General features: G+C 58.7%; 2 protein-coding genes across 4 annotated transcripts in view; both read left to right on the forward strand.

The window, feature by feature from the left end:
* XPR1 (xenotropic and polytropic retrovirus receptor 1) overlaps window positions 1–7572 on the forward strand; it is a 114734-nt gene extending 107162 nt beyond the window's left edge. The window contains exons 12-15 of the mRNA XM_068690479.1: window positions 1305–1471; window positions 2174–2313; window positions 3221–3442; window positions 4118–7572. Coding sequence (XP_068546580.1) covers window positions 1305–1471; window positions 2174–2313; window positions 3221–3442; window positions 4118–4178 — 590 coding nt within the window. The 3' untranslated portion in view covers window positions 4179–7572. The remainder of the gene's footprint in view (window positions 1–1304; window positions 1472–2173; window positions 2314–3220; window positions 3443–4117) is intronic.
* Window positions 7573–8502: 930 nt separating this feature from the next.
* On the forward strand, window positions 8503–14442 carry KIAA1614 (KIAA1614 ortholog). Of its 3 annotated transcripts, none has more exons than XM_068690475.1 (10): window positions 8503–8628; window positions 9064–9579; window positions 9874–9937; window positions 11000–11146; window positions 11562–12662; window positions 12736–12822; window positions 12968–13157; window positions 13440–13555; window positions 13641–13825; window positions 13924–14442. In XM_068690475.1, the coding sequence occupies exons 1-10, from the start codon at window positions 8619–8621 to the stop codon at window positions 14115–14117; spliced, it is 2610 nt and encodes an 869-aa protein (XP_068546576.1). In that variant the 5' UTR covers window positions 8503–8618; the 3' UTR covers window positions 14118–14442. The 3 variants fall into 3 exon arrangements, with proteins under 3 accessions (XP_068546576.1, XP_068546578.1, XP_068546577.1); XM_068690477.1 differs by having other exon boundaries at window positions 13458–13555; XM_068690476.1 differs by having other exon boundaries at window positions 11565–12662.
* Window positions 14443–14567: the final 125 nt, after the last annotated feature.

Below are 14567 nucleotides of genomic sequence, written 5' to 3' on the forward strand. Positions count from 1 at the left end.
AAGCTTGGCTGCAGATAGGCTTTGCTGCATAAGTGGTTTTAATAGGTTTGCTGTAGGGGATGTGTTTTGAAAAGGGAACGTGTGTGTGTATTTGACCTATATCCTGCACGTCGTGTCCAGGGAGCCTGAAAGGCGTAATGGGAAGGATGTGCTCTTACACGATGCCTCTCATTTTCACCTCCATTAGTTTTATCGGGCTGCTGCAGCACGTTTATATCACGGCTGTTAAAAAACAGAAAGGGAAGGAGAGAGCAAATTGCCCTGTTGCTCCGTGTGAGATCAGCTTCAGGGATTCTCTTGGTTTAAAGCCACGTATATGGAAAACAACACTGCCAGTATGGCATCGGTTTTGTACTGGAAGCATTATTGGCTTTTTTTTTATTATTTTTTTGTACTGGAAGTGCTGCTGGCTTTGTTAGAAGGAATCGGAGGACGGGCAATCTCAGCCGCTGCGCAGCAAAGACTGCTAACGGCAGGGAGATGCAGTGTCTCAGCCTGGTGAAGCATCCTAATCTTCTGTTTGCATGAACTTTATGACCCAGATTTGCTAATGGAGAGCAAACAAAGTGATCAGCTCTGTTTGTTTTTTGCCCAGCTGACTGATGTAAGGAAATGCAGCTGGACTGGGAGGGCAGCGCAGCCTTTTCAGGCGGCAGCAGGGAGCAGCTTAGCTACAAAAACACATCCACAGGTGGACAAACCTTGGTCCCCCCGTCCTGTGTCACACAAGAGAGAGCTCTGTAAGGGTAATCAGAACTCTTTGTGGTTTATACGTACACGTTTTGCCTTCTTTTTGCTTATTTTCCCTGTCACCACAACCTCTGCTAGTGGAATTCCTGTCCTGCCCATCTGCTTTCAGGCTGTTACAGCATTAATTTACTGTTCCCATTTGTGCAAACTCAAATAGACTCTAACAAAATCCTCCTAACTGAGCATTGCCTCCTTGCTTTATCCTTTGTACAGGCCCGTGTCCTTTGTGAAACACGGCCCTCAGCTTCCACCTGCTGTTCGGAGCTAGAATGACAGGTCTGCCACGAGTTGGAAACAGAAATGTAGGAAATAAAAATAAAAACCTTTCAGTTCCAGGTGCAAATCATTGAATGAGTTTGAAGTGCAATTTAAATTACAGTATAAAGCCTGTCCTGGTAAGGCTTTCAGTTGGTTTCAGGTGAGCTAGCCTGGTTTTCTAGGAAGGTGAATAGAAGTGGTGTTACTTTCCCTGGTGGAGTCAGCCAATTTATCGCAGTTTTAAGAAGCAGTCTGCTGTAAGATGTACAGAAGTGTGCTGTTCTTCTCTTTTGCAGCTAAAAACCACAGCGACACCCAAGTGTTCTTCTACCTGTGGATTATCTTCTATTTCATCAGCTCTTGCTATACGCTCATCTGGGACCTGAAGATGGACTGGGGTCTCTTTGACAAAAACGCTGGTGAAAACACCTTTCTCCGAGAAGGAATTGTCTACCCACAGAAAGTGCGTATACAGCCTGCTCTCGTGCTAGAGAAAGCCTTGAACTTTTTAACAAGACCTGAGCATAGAGCATGTTGCAGTTGGCTTCCTGAAAGCTGTGCACCCCGGTTTTCTAGCAGCAGAGGTCATTAATTCAAAGAGATCGTTTCACACCGTGTTTCTGGTGGCTGAGACACAATTTCTGTCTTTATGCTGCCTCTGTAACGAGACGGTTGTGTCTGCAATTAGAAGCTATGCAAATGTAAAGCAACTTTCAAGCAGCTCTTAGCACAGCTGTACAAAGCTTTTGCATAGACCACTGGCTGGTTTTGTTGCTGAGCTGCAGGTGCTGTTCAGTGGTGCTTTCCAAGGCCACCAGAAATCACCCGTGAAACTCACTTTTACCAGTATTCTGTCACATTTCTTCCAAGTTTAATACAGGCACATGAGTATGGGGGATATGCGGAGGGTTTGCAGCGAAACTGAACTTTACTGGAGTCTTTTGTCCAGGAACAAAAAGTGTAGGACATGCAATAACAGATATAGGATCATTCCTGTAGGTATTCAGCAAGCAGTGTAGGATGCAATTCCTGTCTACGTGAAAGCTACCAAGCTGATTTAGAAGTTCAAGCAGGCAGGCCTGCCTCTTTCTGAGGACTGAATAGATCTGTGTTTTGTGCAGACCATCCCAGATGACCTGTCCTGTTTCTCTGTCCTGTTCTTCAGGCTTACTACTACTGTGCCATTGTAGAGGACGTGATCCTGCGTTTTGCGTGGACCATCCAGATCTCCCTCACCTCCATGCAAATCTTCCCGTATGCTGGGGACATCATTTCTACTGTTTTTGCCCCACTTGAGGTTTTCAGGTAAGGCTGCTTGACCCAACAGCTCATTTCTGGTTTTTATTACTTGTATAACGTCAGCACAGTGGGAAGCACTGTGCTCATGGACATGTAAGATGCAAGTCCTTAAAACTGAAGACAAAGTCTTACAGGAACATTTAATCTGATCGGGTGCTGAGGCAAGGAAGTTGTACAGGGCTCCATAGCAATGTGTGGCTTTAATTTTTTTTTACTGTGCTGAAAATTATTTTCCCCTGGGCTTTTAAAACGTTAATTTGTATTTTTTATTTTACTTTTTTTTTTTTTTTAATTTAAATCAATAAGTAATCTAGGACTAGCATTTGTCATTTCCTCTGAACCTAGACATAATCTAGAGAGTTTTGCTATTAATAAATTTATCCTTAAAATTATGTTATTGGCAGATGCATTTGAAATTTCACTTGATTTTATGTTTACAATTATTCTCAAAGTCCTGCTGCTTTTCCAAACACTCATGTGGATCATTGGTTTGGACCCTGCAAGGTTTCAGGGCTCTTCACACACTCTTACTCCAGCTGGAGACCCCCACAGCTTCTTGAGATGAATTTAAAAAAAAACATCGAAGCTGAACCTCACTCATGCATGTGGCAGAGGTTGCCATATATTTTTCCTTTCGCTTGTAATGCCTGCTGCCTCCGTGCTCCCTGGACCAGGGCTGTCATCGTTAGGACAATGAATGAGCCTGCCAGATCTGTTGTTCTCTGGGGAGCTGGGAAGATGTTGGAGCAGGTGCTGCTGTTCGTCATTTGCCTTTCTCGGTACTCCGGGCACGTTCCCAGAGGCACTTTGTGATCAGCGAGAGCAGCCAGTGCTGCGGATCAGTGCTCCGACAAACGGGTGCTGCCCGTACGAGTGGGACTGCGGTGATAAATTTCGCTTTTTCTCCCCGCAGGCGGTTTGTGTGGAACTTCTTCCGTCTGGAGAACGAGCACCTGAACAACTGCGGGGAGTTCCGTGCCGTCAGGGACATCTCCGTGGCACCGCTCAACGCCGATGACCTGACGCTCTTGGATCAGATGATGGACCAGGAAGATGGAGTACGAAATCGCCGTAAAAACAAACAGTGGAAGCGCAGCCAGAGCATATCCTTGCGCAGACCTCGTCTTGCTTCACAGTACGTTTTTCCTTTCCTCCTGTTGGAGCTGTTGCTTTGTGTACAGCGGCTGCTTGCGGACAGGGTAATCGTGCTAGGAGCTCAGATGAAGCAGGCAGGGTGGACAGGTCTGATTTGTAAGCGAATATGCTCCTGCTGGAGGGTTGATCTATCTTTTACACTGTCTGTGGGTTCTGTTAAACCACTGGAAAAGGCAATTCTGTTTACAGAACTCCCCTCCTGCAGAAATAACCTGTAAGAGTTGCCAGAGGCGATAAATCCAGACCTGGGAGACAGGTTCTCTTCCACCAGCCGTTTCCAGGCTGCAGACCACCCCAAGATTTCAGTTACCCTTCAGTTAAGATTTCACACGGGAGACCTCAGACCCCTTCCTCTCCCAAATCCAAACCCATGACATTTTTCTTTCAACCCCTTATTCTTATACCCTACACATTTCCCCATCTTGCACCCCAGCCCCCGAGCCTGTTGGCTGCGCATCTTCTTCGCTGCAGTCCCTGTGCTCCCAGCATCACAGGATGCTCCAGCATCCAGGCATCGCTTCCAGTTCCAGTAGCCTGCTTACCCCCTGTCTGCGTAAGAGATTTTTAGGTGCACTGTTCTTCTGTTGTCTGTGTGTAGAAATGGGAATTCCTTCTTCCCAATAAGTATTTTCTATCTCTTTTTTTTTTTTTCTAGGTCCAAGGCTTCTGACATTAAGGTATTGATAGAGGAACTAGCGAAAGAAGTGAACACATGAAACGGCCACGGTCTTTTATTCCGCATCCTTTGTTTTCTCATTCTGCTCCCCTCTTCCCCAAGTAACCCAATCTCTGGTACAGTTCCAGCTGAAAACAGGAGAAAACACTGAACACGTTTTCCGAGCTCTTCCAGACCAGATCCTATGGACTCCAACAAGCTCACTGTGTTTCGTTTCTTTTCTTCTGGGTTAATTTTGATGTTCTATTTTAAAAATAAAATATTTTACTTTCTTTTGCCAATAAAGAGGACAGTTCAGGAAAGAAGGATTGTTTACAGTCTCAACAAGGACATACAAACCTATCTGGATAAAGAAGCATCATAGGGACTCCCTCATGGGACAGTGCCGAGAACACCCTCGGTTTCTGCTTGGCCCGGTTTTGACTGGTTGAAACCGGACTTAAGTTTTTAAATCGGATTTTTTTTTTTTGGTTTTTGTTTTTTTTTTTCTTCATATCCAGCGCTGAGGCACTGGCTGCACTTGCAGGGAAAGTGCACTTAGAGCAGTATCTTCATTCATGAAGCTACTTTTTAATTTGATGTAACTTTTCTTATAAGTTTTTGGAAATATGATGTACCTGTTGCGTATAGTTTTCACATTATTTATGAAACCTAACAACCATATGAGAGTGATTCTGAGTCCTGTGCAATGAAGGTTGTAACAGTAAAACGAAGCCGGGAATGTCGATCTAGATCTCTAGGGTTGTGGGGTTATGCTCTGCACATACCCCTCTCGCGAGACGACTTGCACCTGTTTACCTTTTATCTCTTTCTTTCTTTCTTTTCAATTTTATTTTAAGCCAAAGTTTCTCTTTCTGACTTTTAGTTGCTGCTACTGCTTCTGGGCACGTCTCTTGTGCCAGTTCAATGCCGACTTCCCCTGCAGCCGTGTGAGAGCAGTGCAAGTGATCCCGAGACCCTTTCGAAGGGCGAGTCGGGTCCCACCGATCGTGCGAACAGCCGGGCAGACAAAGGCTTCGGAACAACATTGTCCGGATCAAAACCTGTATTTCAAAGCCTTAATTATCGTTAGCTAAGTGAGGGCACGACCCACCCTGTGCCAAGCAGGGGGCTTTCCTGCTGTTCTCCAGCTGGCTGTGGTTGGGGAGCGCAGCACTCGGTCTCCTCCTGTAGAGAAGGAAGCAGGCGGGTGGCTGGCTCCCGGACAGCCGTGTCCAGCTGTGTGCTGCTGCGAAGGCGAGGTGGGCCTCCTGCTGTAGGATCCTTGCACTGCTGTCTGTCTGTTTTTGGCGATGGAATTGCAGGAACGCCGGCCTGGCTGCCCCGCTGTTTGCGTTGGCGAGCTGTTAGCGCGGTTCCCCACCTGCCCGCCGCTGCGTTGCGTTTTCTCCCTTTTTGCCTGCTGTGCCTCTCTCGCCCAGAGGAACCGAAGAAGGAAACGTAGTTCATTTCATCTGAAATAGCTTAAAATTAAGTGGTAGTGAACCCGTGACAGAACGAGGCCAACACTGCAGGTCGGTGGCTGCCCGAGATGTGCGCTGAGCTCTCCGGGGACCTCGGTGCGGTGCGGCGGCCGCTTCCGTCTGCTCGGTGCCCACGAGCTGCTGCCCCTGCCAGCTCCCCTAGGTCCACCACTCCCTGCTCGTAGGCAAGCAGAGCCTGAGGTCTGAAGCTCCTTCAAATAGTTGTGCTAATTGGCAGTGGTCGCTGCTGGAGCCCTGCGGAGCTGGGCGCAGCTCACCGGGAGGGCAGTGGCACTGAGGGGAGCAGTACGGAGCGAGTGTGGTTACTCTGGTGGTGGTTTTTGTAAAGAAAGCTCGGGGATGCATCACAGCCTGGCTCTGAGAGGGGATTTAAGGTGCTGCCGGGAGCTCCCTGCCTTCCTCAGCGGGGCTGGGGAGAGCCGGGCACGTCGGGGGCCCCTGGTGCTATCCCGACGGGGAGCAGCGAGTTGCAAGCAGTTGTGTTTTTACTCTGTGGTTTATCAAAGCAGGAATCCATCTGTCCGTCTGCTGCTCAGGCCTGTCTCCTTCCCGGCTCTCTCCTTTTTTTTCTTTTCTTTTTTTTTTTTCCTCTGTCTTTGCTGCCAGGAGAAATAAGCAAAGGGGGAGGCGGCGTGCCGCAGCTGGCAAACGTTATCTCCTGAAACACAACGCCGCCGTCCCTTTTGGCAGGGAGGCTGCTCTGACTTCCCGGCAGCGTGGCTTTTCAAGGACCCCGTCTCCCCGGCGCGTGGTCCCGACCTCCCGGAGACTTCTGAGAAACGCGGATTCCCCCGAGGGTCGGTGCTAAAAGCCGGGCGGCCCCGTGGCTCTGCGAGCATCTGGCCACCAGAGCCGGGCGGAGGTGGAGAGAAATGGTGCCGGGCTCCTGGAGCCAGGGGAGCGGGCGGCCGAGTTTTGTGAGTGGAACCGAAAAGGGGGCTTGGAAACACCGCCGGGGGGAGAAAAGCAGGGGAGCAAGCTGGGAACATGGGGGGAGCAGAATAAAGCTGGTGCTTTAGGTGCTGGGATGTGCCCGAAGGCTGCTCGCAAGCTGTGGTGGGCAGCTCGGTGGTCTTGAGGTCTTCCCCTTGCCTTCATGGCCTGAAACTCACCCAAAGCCTGGCTGTGGGGGTGGCAGGGAAACCTCCTCCAGCTGCTGGAGCCCTTTGGGGATGGTCCCACCGAAGGGGAGGCGATGCTGCGGTGTGGGCCGTGGTTTTTGGGGATCCCCTGTGCGCTCCTTTCTCTTTGCTCCCTGCTGCTCTCCATCCCGCCCGCCCTGCCAGGGATCCGCGGCTTGCAGGGGGTGAGGATTTCGGGGTGGCAGGTTGGGATTTGCAGCCCCGGGGGTTTCTCAGCTACCTGGAGCTCCCCACTGCCCCCTTTGGCTCTGCCCCGGCCCCGTCTCACCTCCACCTCCCCGTGGTTGGGGCGAGCTCGGCCTCGAGCATTTCCTTGGTTTGTGTTATCCCAAAGGCCGTGGGATCGTTTTCGCTGTGTTGGTCCGAACGGTTACTCTCTGAAGCCCTGACCTGTAGATGTCCAAAGTAATTATGGAGTGTGATTAGTCCTCTGTGGGTGCTTTCTTTCTTTCCTCCTTTCTCTTTCGCTATCCCCTTCTCCACTCTTCTTTTTGGCTAAGTGGAAAAGGTGAGGACAAAGAAATTGCCGCTTGCTTGGACTCATGATGTATCTGTGACTGCGCTGTTAGCTGTCTCCTCTTTCCTTCCCAAATGGATATCATTTTTTTGGAGTGTGGAATACCCTTCTTGATAAGTAGGTTTTAAAAAAAAAAAAATAATAATGCACAATGTGATACTGTTTCATAGTTCCTAGGTGGTTGTATCAAAGCAAAGTTACTGTGATTGTGTTTTTAAAAGGAAAAAGTGATTGGTTACGAAATCTGTCCTTTTTTTTCCCTTATTACAAGCTCTTTGTTTTCCAACGGTCTGACGCCTCGTGTCTCACCCCTCTGTGCGCCCTGGCGCGGGGACGCGGAGCCCTGGGGCTCGCTTTTGGCCCCCAGGAGCTTGGCAGGGCGGGGATACGGAGCCCTGGGGTTCGTTTTTGGCCCCGAGGAGATTTGCAGGGCAGGGCCACCGGCGGAAATGAAATGCCCTGGGCGGGTGGCGGGGAGGTTTTAAGAAGATAACCGCGATTTCTCGCCGCTCGTGCTGGCGGGAGCCGGGGGGATTAAAACAATTTCATAATCCCGGCCATTTCCCTTTGATCGGGATTATGAAACCAATCAGGAATATCAAAAGCTGAGGCTTAAAGAGGCGGCCCGGGAGCGGGGCCGGGATGCCCATGGCCCCCGCAGCTCCCCTTGGTCCCCGTGGGGCCGGCGGCGCCGCTGCCTCCAGGTAAGCGGTGCCCAACGGGGCCGGCTCCTGCCCCAGCTGGGGTGGGTTTTTGGGGGGTCTCGGGGATGGGGATGGGGTTTTGGTGCTCCGGCAAGGAGGGTGAGCCCTCTTGGGGTGCTAATACGGGGCCAGAGCGGGGTTCGGCCTCGGACCACATCCGCAGAAGAGCGATGCTCACAGGGGATGCTCCAGCACCGCGGGGTTTGGGTGGGGGTGAGGAGCATCCCAGCCCTGCTCTCCGTTCCCAGGCTGGAGAAACAAAGGACGAGGTGCCCGGGCCTCGGCACGGGGTGCGGGTGTAGGGTTTCTCCTTCCCGTGGGGCCACCACGTCCCTGAGGGCCGTGACTGCTCCAGGCTTGGCGTCACCCTGCGGGACCATCGGTTATCCGGGGACGGGCTCTGGCAGCTGGGGCTGCGTGGGGCTTGGCCGGGAGCCTTGGCGAGAAGGAGGAGGAGGAGGAGGAGGAGGAGGAGGCAGGGCCCCGGCCAAGCAGCGGAGCTGGGGCTGGGCTGAAGGGGCTGGGATTTGCTGCTTTGCCTTTTTTTTTTTTTTTTTTGCCTTTTTTTTAATTTCCTCCCCTTCTTCCTTCCCCTCTTCCGCCTTCTCCTCCCTCTATCCCGGCCCTCTCCTGATGCTCGGGGGTAAGCCCGGCCCTCGCCTCCTGCTGCCACCCCTCTGCGGGGACCCCGCTCGCCCCGTCCCTACGCTCCCCGTGCCCGGGGGGTGGCAGCGGGGTCCGGCTCACCCGGGGGACACGGGGAGCCTCGGGGGGGTCCCGTGGCCACGCTGGGGGCTTGTCCTGGGGGGCGCAGGGGGTGGCAGCGTCTGGGGGCCGCTGGGATCCCAAGGCCAAGTGGTGCGAGCCCGGGGGGCTGCGGGGGCCCGGCGAGCTGCTGGCAAGGTGCCTCGAGTGGGATTTGTGCCGCGGGGGCTTTGGGGCTCCCACGGGGCTGGCATCGCGTTCGGGTGATGGTGCTCCCCCCGCGCAGCTCCCTGGGGGCTGTGTCCTCCTTTCTGTGCCCTTTTGGATGCAGAGCTGTGCCCCGGCCGCCCTCTCAGGCTCTTTCTCCCCGCAGGACACATGGAGGGGGGCCGGCGCCTTGAGCCGGGGCGAGCCCCCCGACCCCCGGCATCACCGGAGCCCCCCCGGGGGGGTCCCCACGCCGTCCTGGAGAGCAAGGTGAAGGCGCTGAAGGAGAAGCGGGGCACCAGCCGCCTGGGGACCCCCACTACCACCACCACCACCAGCAGCACTCCCCCCGAGCGCCCCTCGCCCAAAAAACCCCGACCCCGCAGGGGGAAGCCCGGGGTGGATGCGACGGTGACGGAGCCGCGGGCTCAGCTCCGCACCTACCTGACCGACGGGCTGCTGGACGCCGGGGAGCCCCCGGAGCCCCCCCAGGGAACCCAAAGGGTGTCGGGGAGCAGCCAGCAGCACCCCAAGGAGGGGTCCCGGGGCTGTGCCCCCCCGGCAGCGGATGGCGGCGAGGTGGCAGCGGGCTGGGAGCCGCTCTCCTTGGCCGAGAGGGTGGAGAGGAACCGGCGGCTGCTGCAGGAGGTGCTGGGGCTGGCGGCGGCCGGCTCGGCGCAGGGTGCGTGCCGGGGGGCCGGGAGGGAGCAAATCCTCCTCGACGCCTCTCTGTGGGCAGGGGGAGGCCGTGGGGAGAGGCTGTGGGGCTGGCTTCGAGCGGGCCGGGGCGCGTGGTCCTGGCCCTAATGCAGGCGTCAGGGTCAGTGGGGGGAAATTACCCCAAAAAAGCAGAGCTGAGGGACCCCCGCCCCAATCCCTGAGGAGCTGAAATTTGGGGAATTGGCCCCAGAACCGGGTGCTGAGCTCAGTGGGGTGGGGGCTCTGACTGACACCTTCCCCTCTCCTCCCAACCCAGAGGTGCTGGCGAGCGATGGGGACTGGGACTCGGGGGTCTCGCTGCAGGACGCCGAGGGCTGCAGGTGGGTCGGCCCCAAAAGCTTCCCCCGGGGGCCCCGCGGTGCTGGGGGGGGGCTTGGTGAAACGTGGGGCTTGGTTTGGGATTTGGGGGGGCCTGTGGGGAGCCAGCAGCTGGATTTGATCCTCGTGGGTCCCTGGTAGCTCGGGGGGTTTGGGCGTTGTGCTGGGTGCTCGGGGTCCTGCAGGGGGAGGGGAGGGGAGGGGAGGGGAGGGGAGGGGAGGGGAGGGGAGGGGAGAGGAGGGGAGCGGGGCAGAAATTTGCTGCAGGTGCTTAAGGGCTTAGGGGAGGCAGGAGCCGTAATCTCGTTGGCCTAATGATAAACCCCGGCGGCCAGGGCTAAAAATACGGGGAGGGGTGGGCAGGTGAGCTGGGCTGGGGGGGCAGAGCTGGGGCTGGGGGAGAAGCTGGAAGGGGGAAGAAATTTGGGGTGAAAACACACCTATTTGGCAATTATCAAATTTCTAGTGCTCTGGCAGCTGAGGTTTGGTGGGTGCAAGGCTGAGAGCTGGGGATGCCCATGGGGGCAGCCAAAATGGGGTGAAGGGGCTCGGACCCCCCCGGCTTGGCATGAGGGGGGATTCCCGAGGGCCGCGGTGCTCCTGCCTCGAACAGGTTAACGCCGGGTTCCCCGAAGTGCCAGCCCGAGCTGATTATTTTAATCGGGGGGGATTAGGGCCATGGCCAACGGGGGAGGCAGTGCCGGGAGCAGGGCCGTGCCCTCGGGTAGCCACGGGTCCCCCCCCGGGGGTGGGGAAGCCCCCGGCGCACAACGGGAGGGGAGCAGGGCCGGGGGCATCACCCCAAACCTGCGGGGCTGGGGCTGCCTCAGGTTCCCCAAAAATCCTCTGGGGTGCCCCCGGTGCGGCTCCAGCACCCCGGGGATGGTGCTGAGCCCCCCCCCCAATGGCTGCTGTGGGGTGCCCGCAGGGGTGTCCCCTGCACCGGGAGCCCAGGCCCTGGTTCCTCCCCGCGGAGCTGCGCCGTCAGGGCTAAACCACTCCTAATCCCTGTTATTTTTCGCTAATTCCCCCCGCTGCCCCCCTCCCACCCCCCCGCCCCGCAGGGCCTTTGTTCCCGGGCAGGAGCTAGAGCTGAGCCCTCGCCACGAGCAGGCCAAGCAGCTGCTGCAGCGCGCCCGCATGAAGGCTCGCACCAACCCGCTGCGCGCCAGCCACGACCTCCTGCTCCTCCCCGCCGCCCCGCGCCCCAGGTGAGTCCCAAATCCGCGGCACCGGGGCACTGCACGAGGATTTAGCACAGAAAACCCGCGGGCATGCTTGGCAAAGGGGGCATGTGCAGGGCCAGGGTCTCACCGGCTGCACCTCGTTCCCTCCCTGCCCCAGGGGCGCTCCCCTGCTTGGGCGCACGCTGAGGCTTTGCTGCAGGATATTTTTGGGGTGATTCGTGGTGTTTTGAGGCACTGGGGAGGCGCTGTTTGTGCAGGAGAGTTGGGTTTCCCAGCTGCCTCCCCAGTTGGAGGGCGGTGAGGGGGCTGCGTGTGGGGTCACCGCCTTTGGTGCCGGCTGACCCCGCGGGAGAGCTGAGCGAGGCTGAGGAGTTGCTCCGGGCAGCCCCGGCAGCTCGTCCATCCGTCTGTCTGTCCGTCCGTCCATCTGTCCCCGCAGCAGGGAGCCCAGCGGGACGCCGAGGCCCAGCTTCGTCCCGCGGGAGGGCGAGGGGCCGGCGGGCGGCAGCCTGAGCGACTCGTCCAGCGGGGAGTCCGGCTGCGCGCCCCGGCGCCCGCGGGGCCCCTCCCCGTCCCGCGTGCGCTTCGAGGACGAGTCCGCCCGCGACGCCGAGGTGCGCTACCTGGAGCGCCTGCGGCACCGCCGCCCGCTGGGCTCGGCGCTGGAGCGCGCCAGCAGCGAAGCCCAGGCACAGCTGGGGGACGGAGCCCACCCTGCAAAAGCCCAGGGCGGTGACGTCCCCGCTGGGGGCAAGTGCCGAGCTTGTGGCTCCCTCCTCGGGGCTGCTGAGCCGGCCGAAAGCAGCCCCGTGGCTCGTGGACGGGAGCGTGGAGGGCCTGGAGCTGCTCAGCTGGAGCCCAAAACCCGGCCCCTGGGTCCTGGGGGGTCCCCGCTTTGGATCCTGCCCTCCCGGCAGCGCATCCACACCGAGAAGATCAAGGAGACCTACATCGGGGACGCCCGCCGTGCCGACGAGGCGGACTCGGCGCTGGAGAGCACCGACACCTCCGACAGCTGCCGCACGGACAGCGAGGAGGTGGGACCCCGCAGCCCCCACCCACGGGCTCACCGCGACCCCCGGGCTCGTGGCCACCGGACCCCCCGGGCCCCGGCACAGAAGGAGGCACGGGCCGGTAAGGGGGCGAGCGTGGCCAGCAGCCCCCGGGCTGGGGCTGGGGCCTCGGGGGCACCTCGCCCCCCTCCCTCTGGCAGCCAGGACCCCGCTGAGGCACCGGGCAGCAGCGAGCCCCCAGCCCCCTCCTCGCAGCCAGCGGGGGGTTCCCGTGTCCCTGCGCCCCCCATCACCAGCGCCACCACCACCAAAAAAGCCTGCTCCCAGGTGCCTTGCAGGAAAAACCTCGCCAGCAGCCGCCGGTGCCCGGAGCCCGATGCTGGGGGCGCTTCCCCCAAACCCGAGGGCGCGGGGCAGCGGCGGGGGCCCTGCGGCCCCATCTGGCTCCCGGGGAGCCCCCTCCGTGCCTTGTCCACCAACAACTGCAACAACACCCGCGGGCAGGACGGCCGGGGGGCAGGAGGAGGTAAGGGAGCCGCGGGCAGGGGGTGCTGGGGTGTCCCCGGTGGGTTTGGGGACCCGACATTGCACTGTGGTTGCAGGGGCACCGCCACAGCCCGGGGCTGAGCCCTCTGGGGATGCTGCTGGGATGCCCAGGGCGCAGCAGGATGGGAGCACGGCACCTGGGTGAGTGGTGAGCGTGCCTGGCACCGGGTGCGAGGCACTGGGTGCCGTTTGGCACCTCCCCAAAATCATATTTTGTGCGGTGTGCGACTCTTTTGGGGACAACCTGCTACTAAACACCGTTGGGGCATCGTCCCCATCCCTGCAGGGAGCCAGCGCGGGCGGTGAGCCGCAAGGGCAGCGGCGCCTCGGCGTCCTCGGGGCTGAAGAAGCTGCTGAGCAGCCTGAGCCAGAGCACCAAGCAGCGCCTGGGCCGCTTCCGCTGCTACAGCATGGAGCAGCTCCCGGCCCCCCGCGGCAGCCCCGGCGTGGAGAGGTCGCCCTCGCTGCAGTCCCTGGTGAGCCCAAAGTGAAGGAGGAGCCGGGGCGGTGTTGCCTTTGGGAGGAGAGCGCACGGGGGTGAAGTGCCGAGAGCCAAATGGGAAATGGTGAAATGGGGGGAAAGGGGGCGGAGAGGCAGGTTTGGGAGGGGCGGTGGGGTAATTCAGCTGGGGGATGGCTCGTGTTTCCCACCTCACCCTGGCGGGGTCCTGGTGTGGTGAAGGGGGGTCAAACCGCGGTGATTTGGGAGGGTTGGGGTGTGCCAGCACCGCACACCTCAGCCGGGCACAATTCCCTAGGTGTCACCCTTCTGCCAGCCCCGAAAATCCGCCTCCACCCAGAGCCTGCAGGCCCTGCTGGGCAAGGCGCCCCGCGCCAGCGCCTACCTCCTGCCCCAGCCGGGGCCCGGGGACAGGTAGGACGGGGACGGGGCTGTCACCGTGCTCGGCTCTTGCCTGGCCACGGTGTCCCGGGGTCTCCGCTCACCCCTGTCCCCGCAGGACGGGGGCCTCGGGGCCGCGACGCTCGCTCAGCGTGGAGGACATCGGCGCGCCCGGCTTGCCGCGCACGGTGGGGCGCGTGGTGGAGGTGTTCCCCGACGGCACCAGCCAGCTGGAGCTGCAGCGGCCCCCGCACGGCTCCTTCGGCTTCCTCCTCACCTCCGGGCACGGCCGGCCCGACACAGGTACCGTGGGGCTGTGCAAAAAAGACAAAAAATCACCATTTTGGGGGGGGTTAAATCACGGTGAGCTGAGCCGAGCCGTGCCGTGCCTCCGTCCACAGGCGTCTACGTGCAGGAGATGTCGGACGCCGGCACGGCCAAGCTGTACGCGGGGCTGCTGGGTGTGGGCGATGAGATCCTGCAGGTCAACGGGGCCGCCGTGTCGGGTCTGGGGCTGGCCCGAATCCGCGAGCTGCTGCTCCACGCCGACAGCCTCTCCCTGCGCGTGCTGCGGCAGCGCCCGGCACGCCGGTAGCAGCGGCTCCCAGGAGGAAGAGGAAGAAGAGGACGGTGACCTAGAGGCATCCACGGATATTTCCAAAGCCCTGGGTCTCGCTGTGGACATGACAAAGGGACCGTGAGCGGCCCTGCAAGGTGCGATGTGGGGGTCCCCGGGGACCCCGCAGGACTGAGGGCCTGCCCCAGGGCACCGCCAGCGTCCCCGGGGGTGGCGTGGGGACAGACAGCCCGTCCCCACCCCCTGGGGTTCCCTGCCACAGCTGGAAACCTCCCCCCGGGGGCTGGTGGGTTCCTTTTTAAGTTATTTCAAACTGAAAAAAAAATAATAATGCATATAAATATTATATATATTATATACATGGATAAATGTTATTTTTTTTGCCCTCTGCTGGCAGGTGGCGTGGTTGCGCTGGGGGTGATGTGGGCTGAGAGGCCTGGAGGGGATGGGTGGTGGGGGACACGTCCC

Source organism: Anas acuta, chromosome 8 (assembly GCF_963932015.1).
Source record: "Anas acuta chromosome 8, bAnaAcu1.1, whole genome shotgun sequence".
Taxonomy (NCBI): domain Eukaryota; kingdom Metazoa; phylum Chordata; class Aves; order Anseriformes; family Anatidae; genus Anas; species Anas acuta.

What these genes read in the sequence shown, in the direction of transcription:
- KIAA1614 (XM_068690475.1), top strand. An exon ending in CAGGACGCCGAGGGCTGCAG is followed by an intron (nt 9,938 to 10,999) that starts GTGGGTCGGCCC and finishes CCCGCCCCGCAG; the next exon opens with GGCCTTTGTTCCCGGGCAGG. An exon ending in CCCGCCGCCCCGCGCCCCAG is followed by an intron (nt 11,147 to 11,561) that starts GTGAGTCCCAAA and finishes CTGTCCCCGCAG; the next exon opens with CAGGGAGCCCAGCGGGACGC.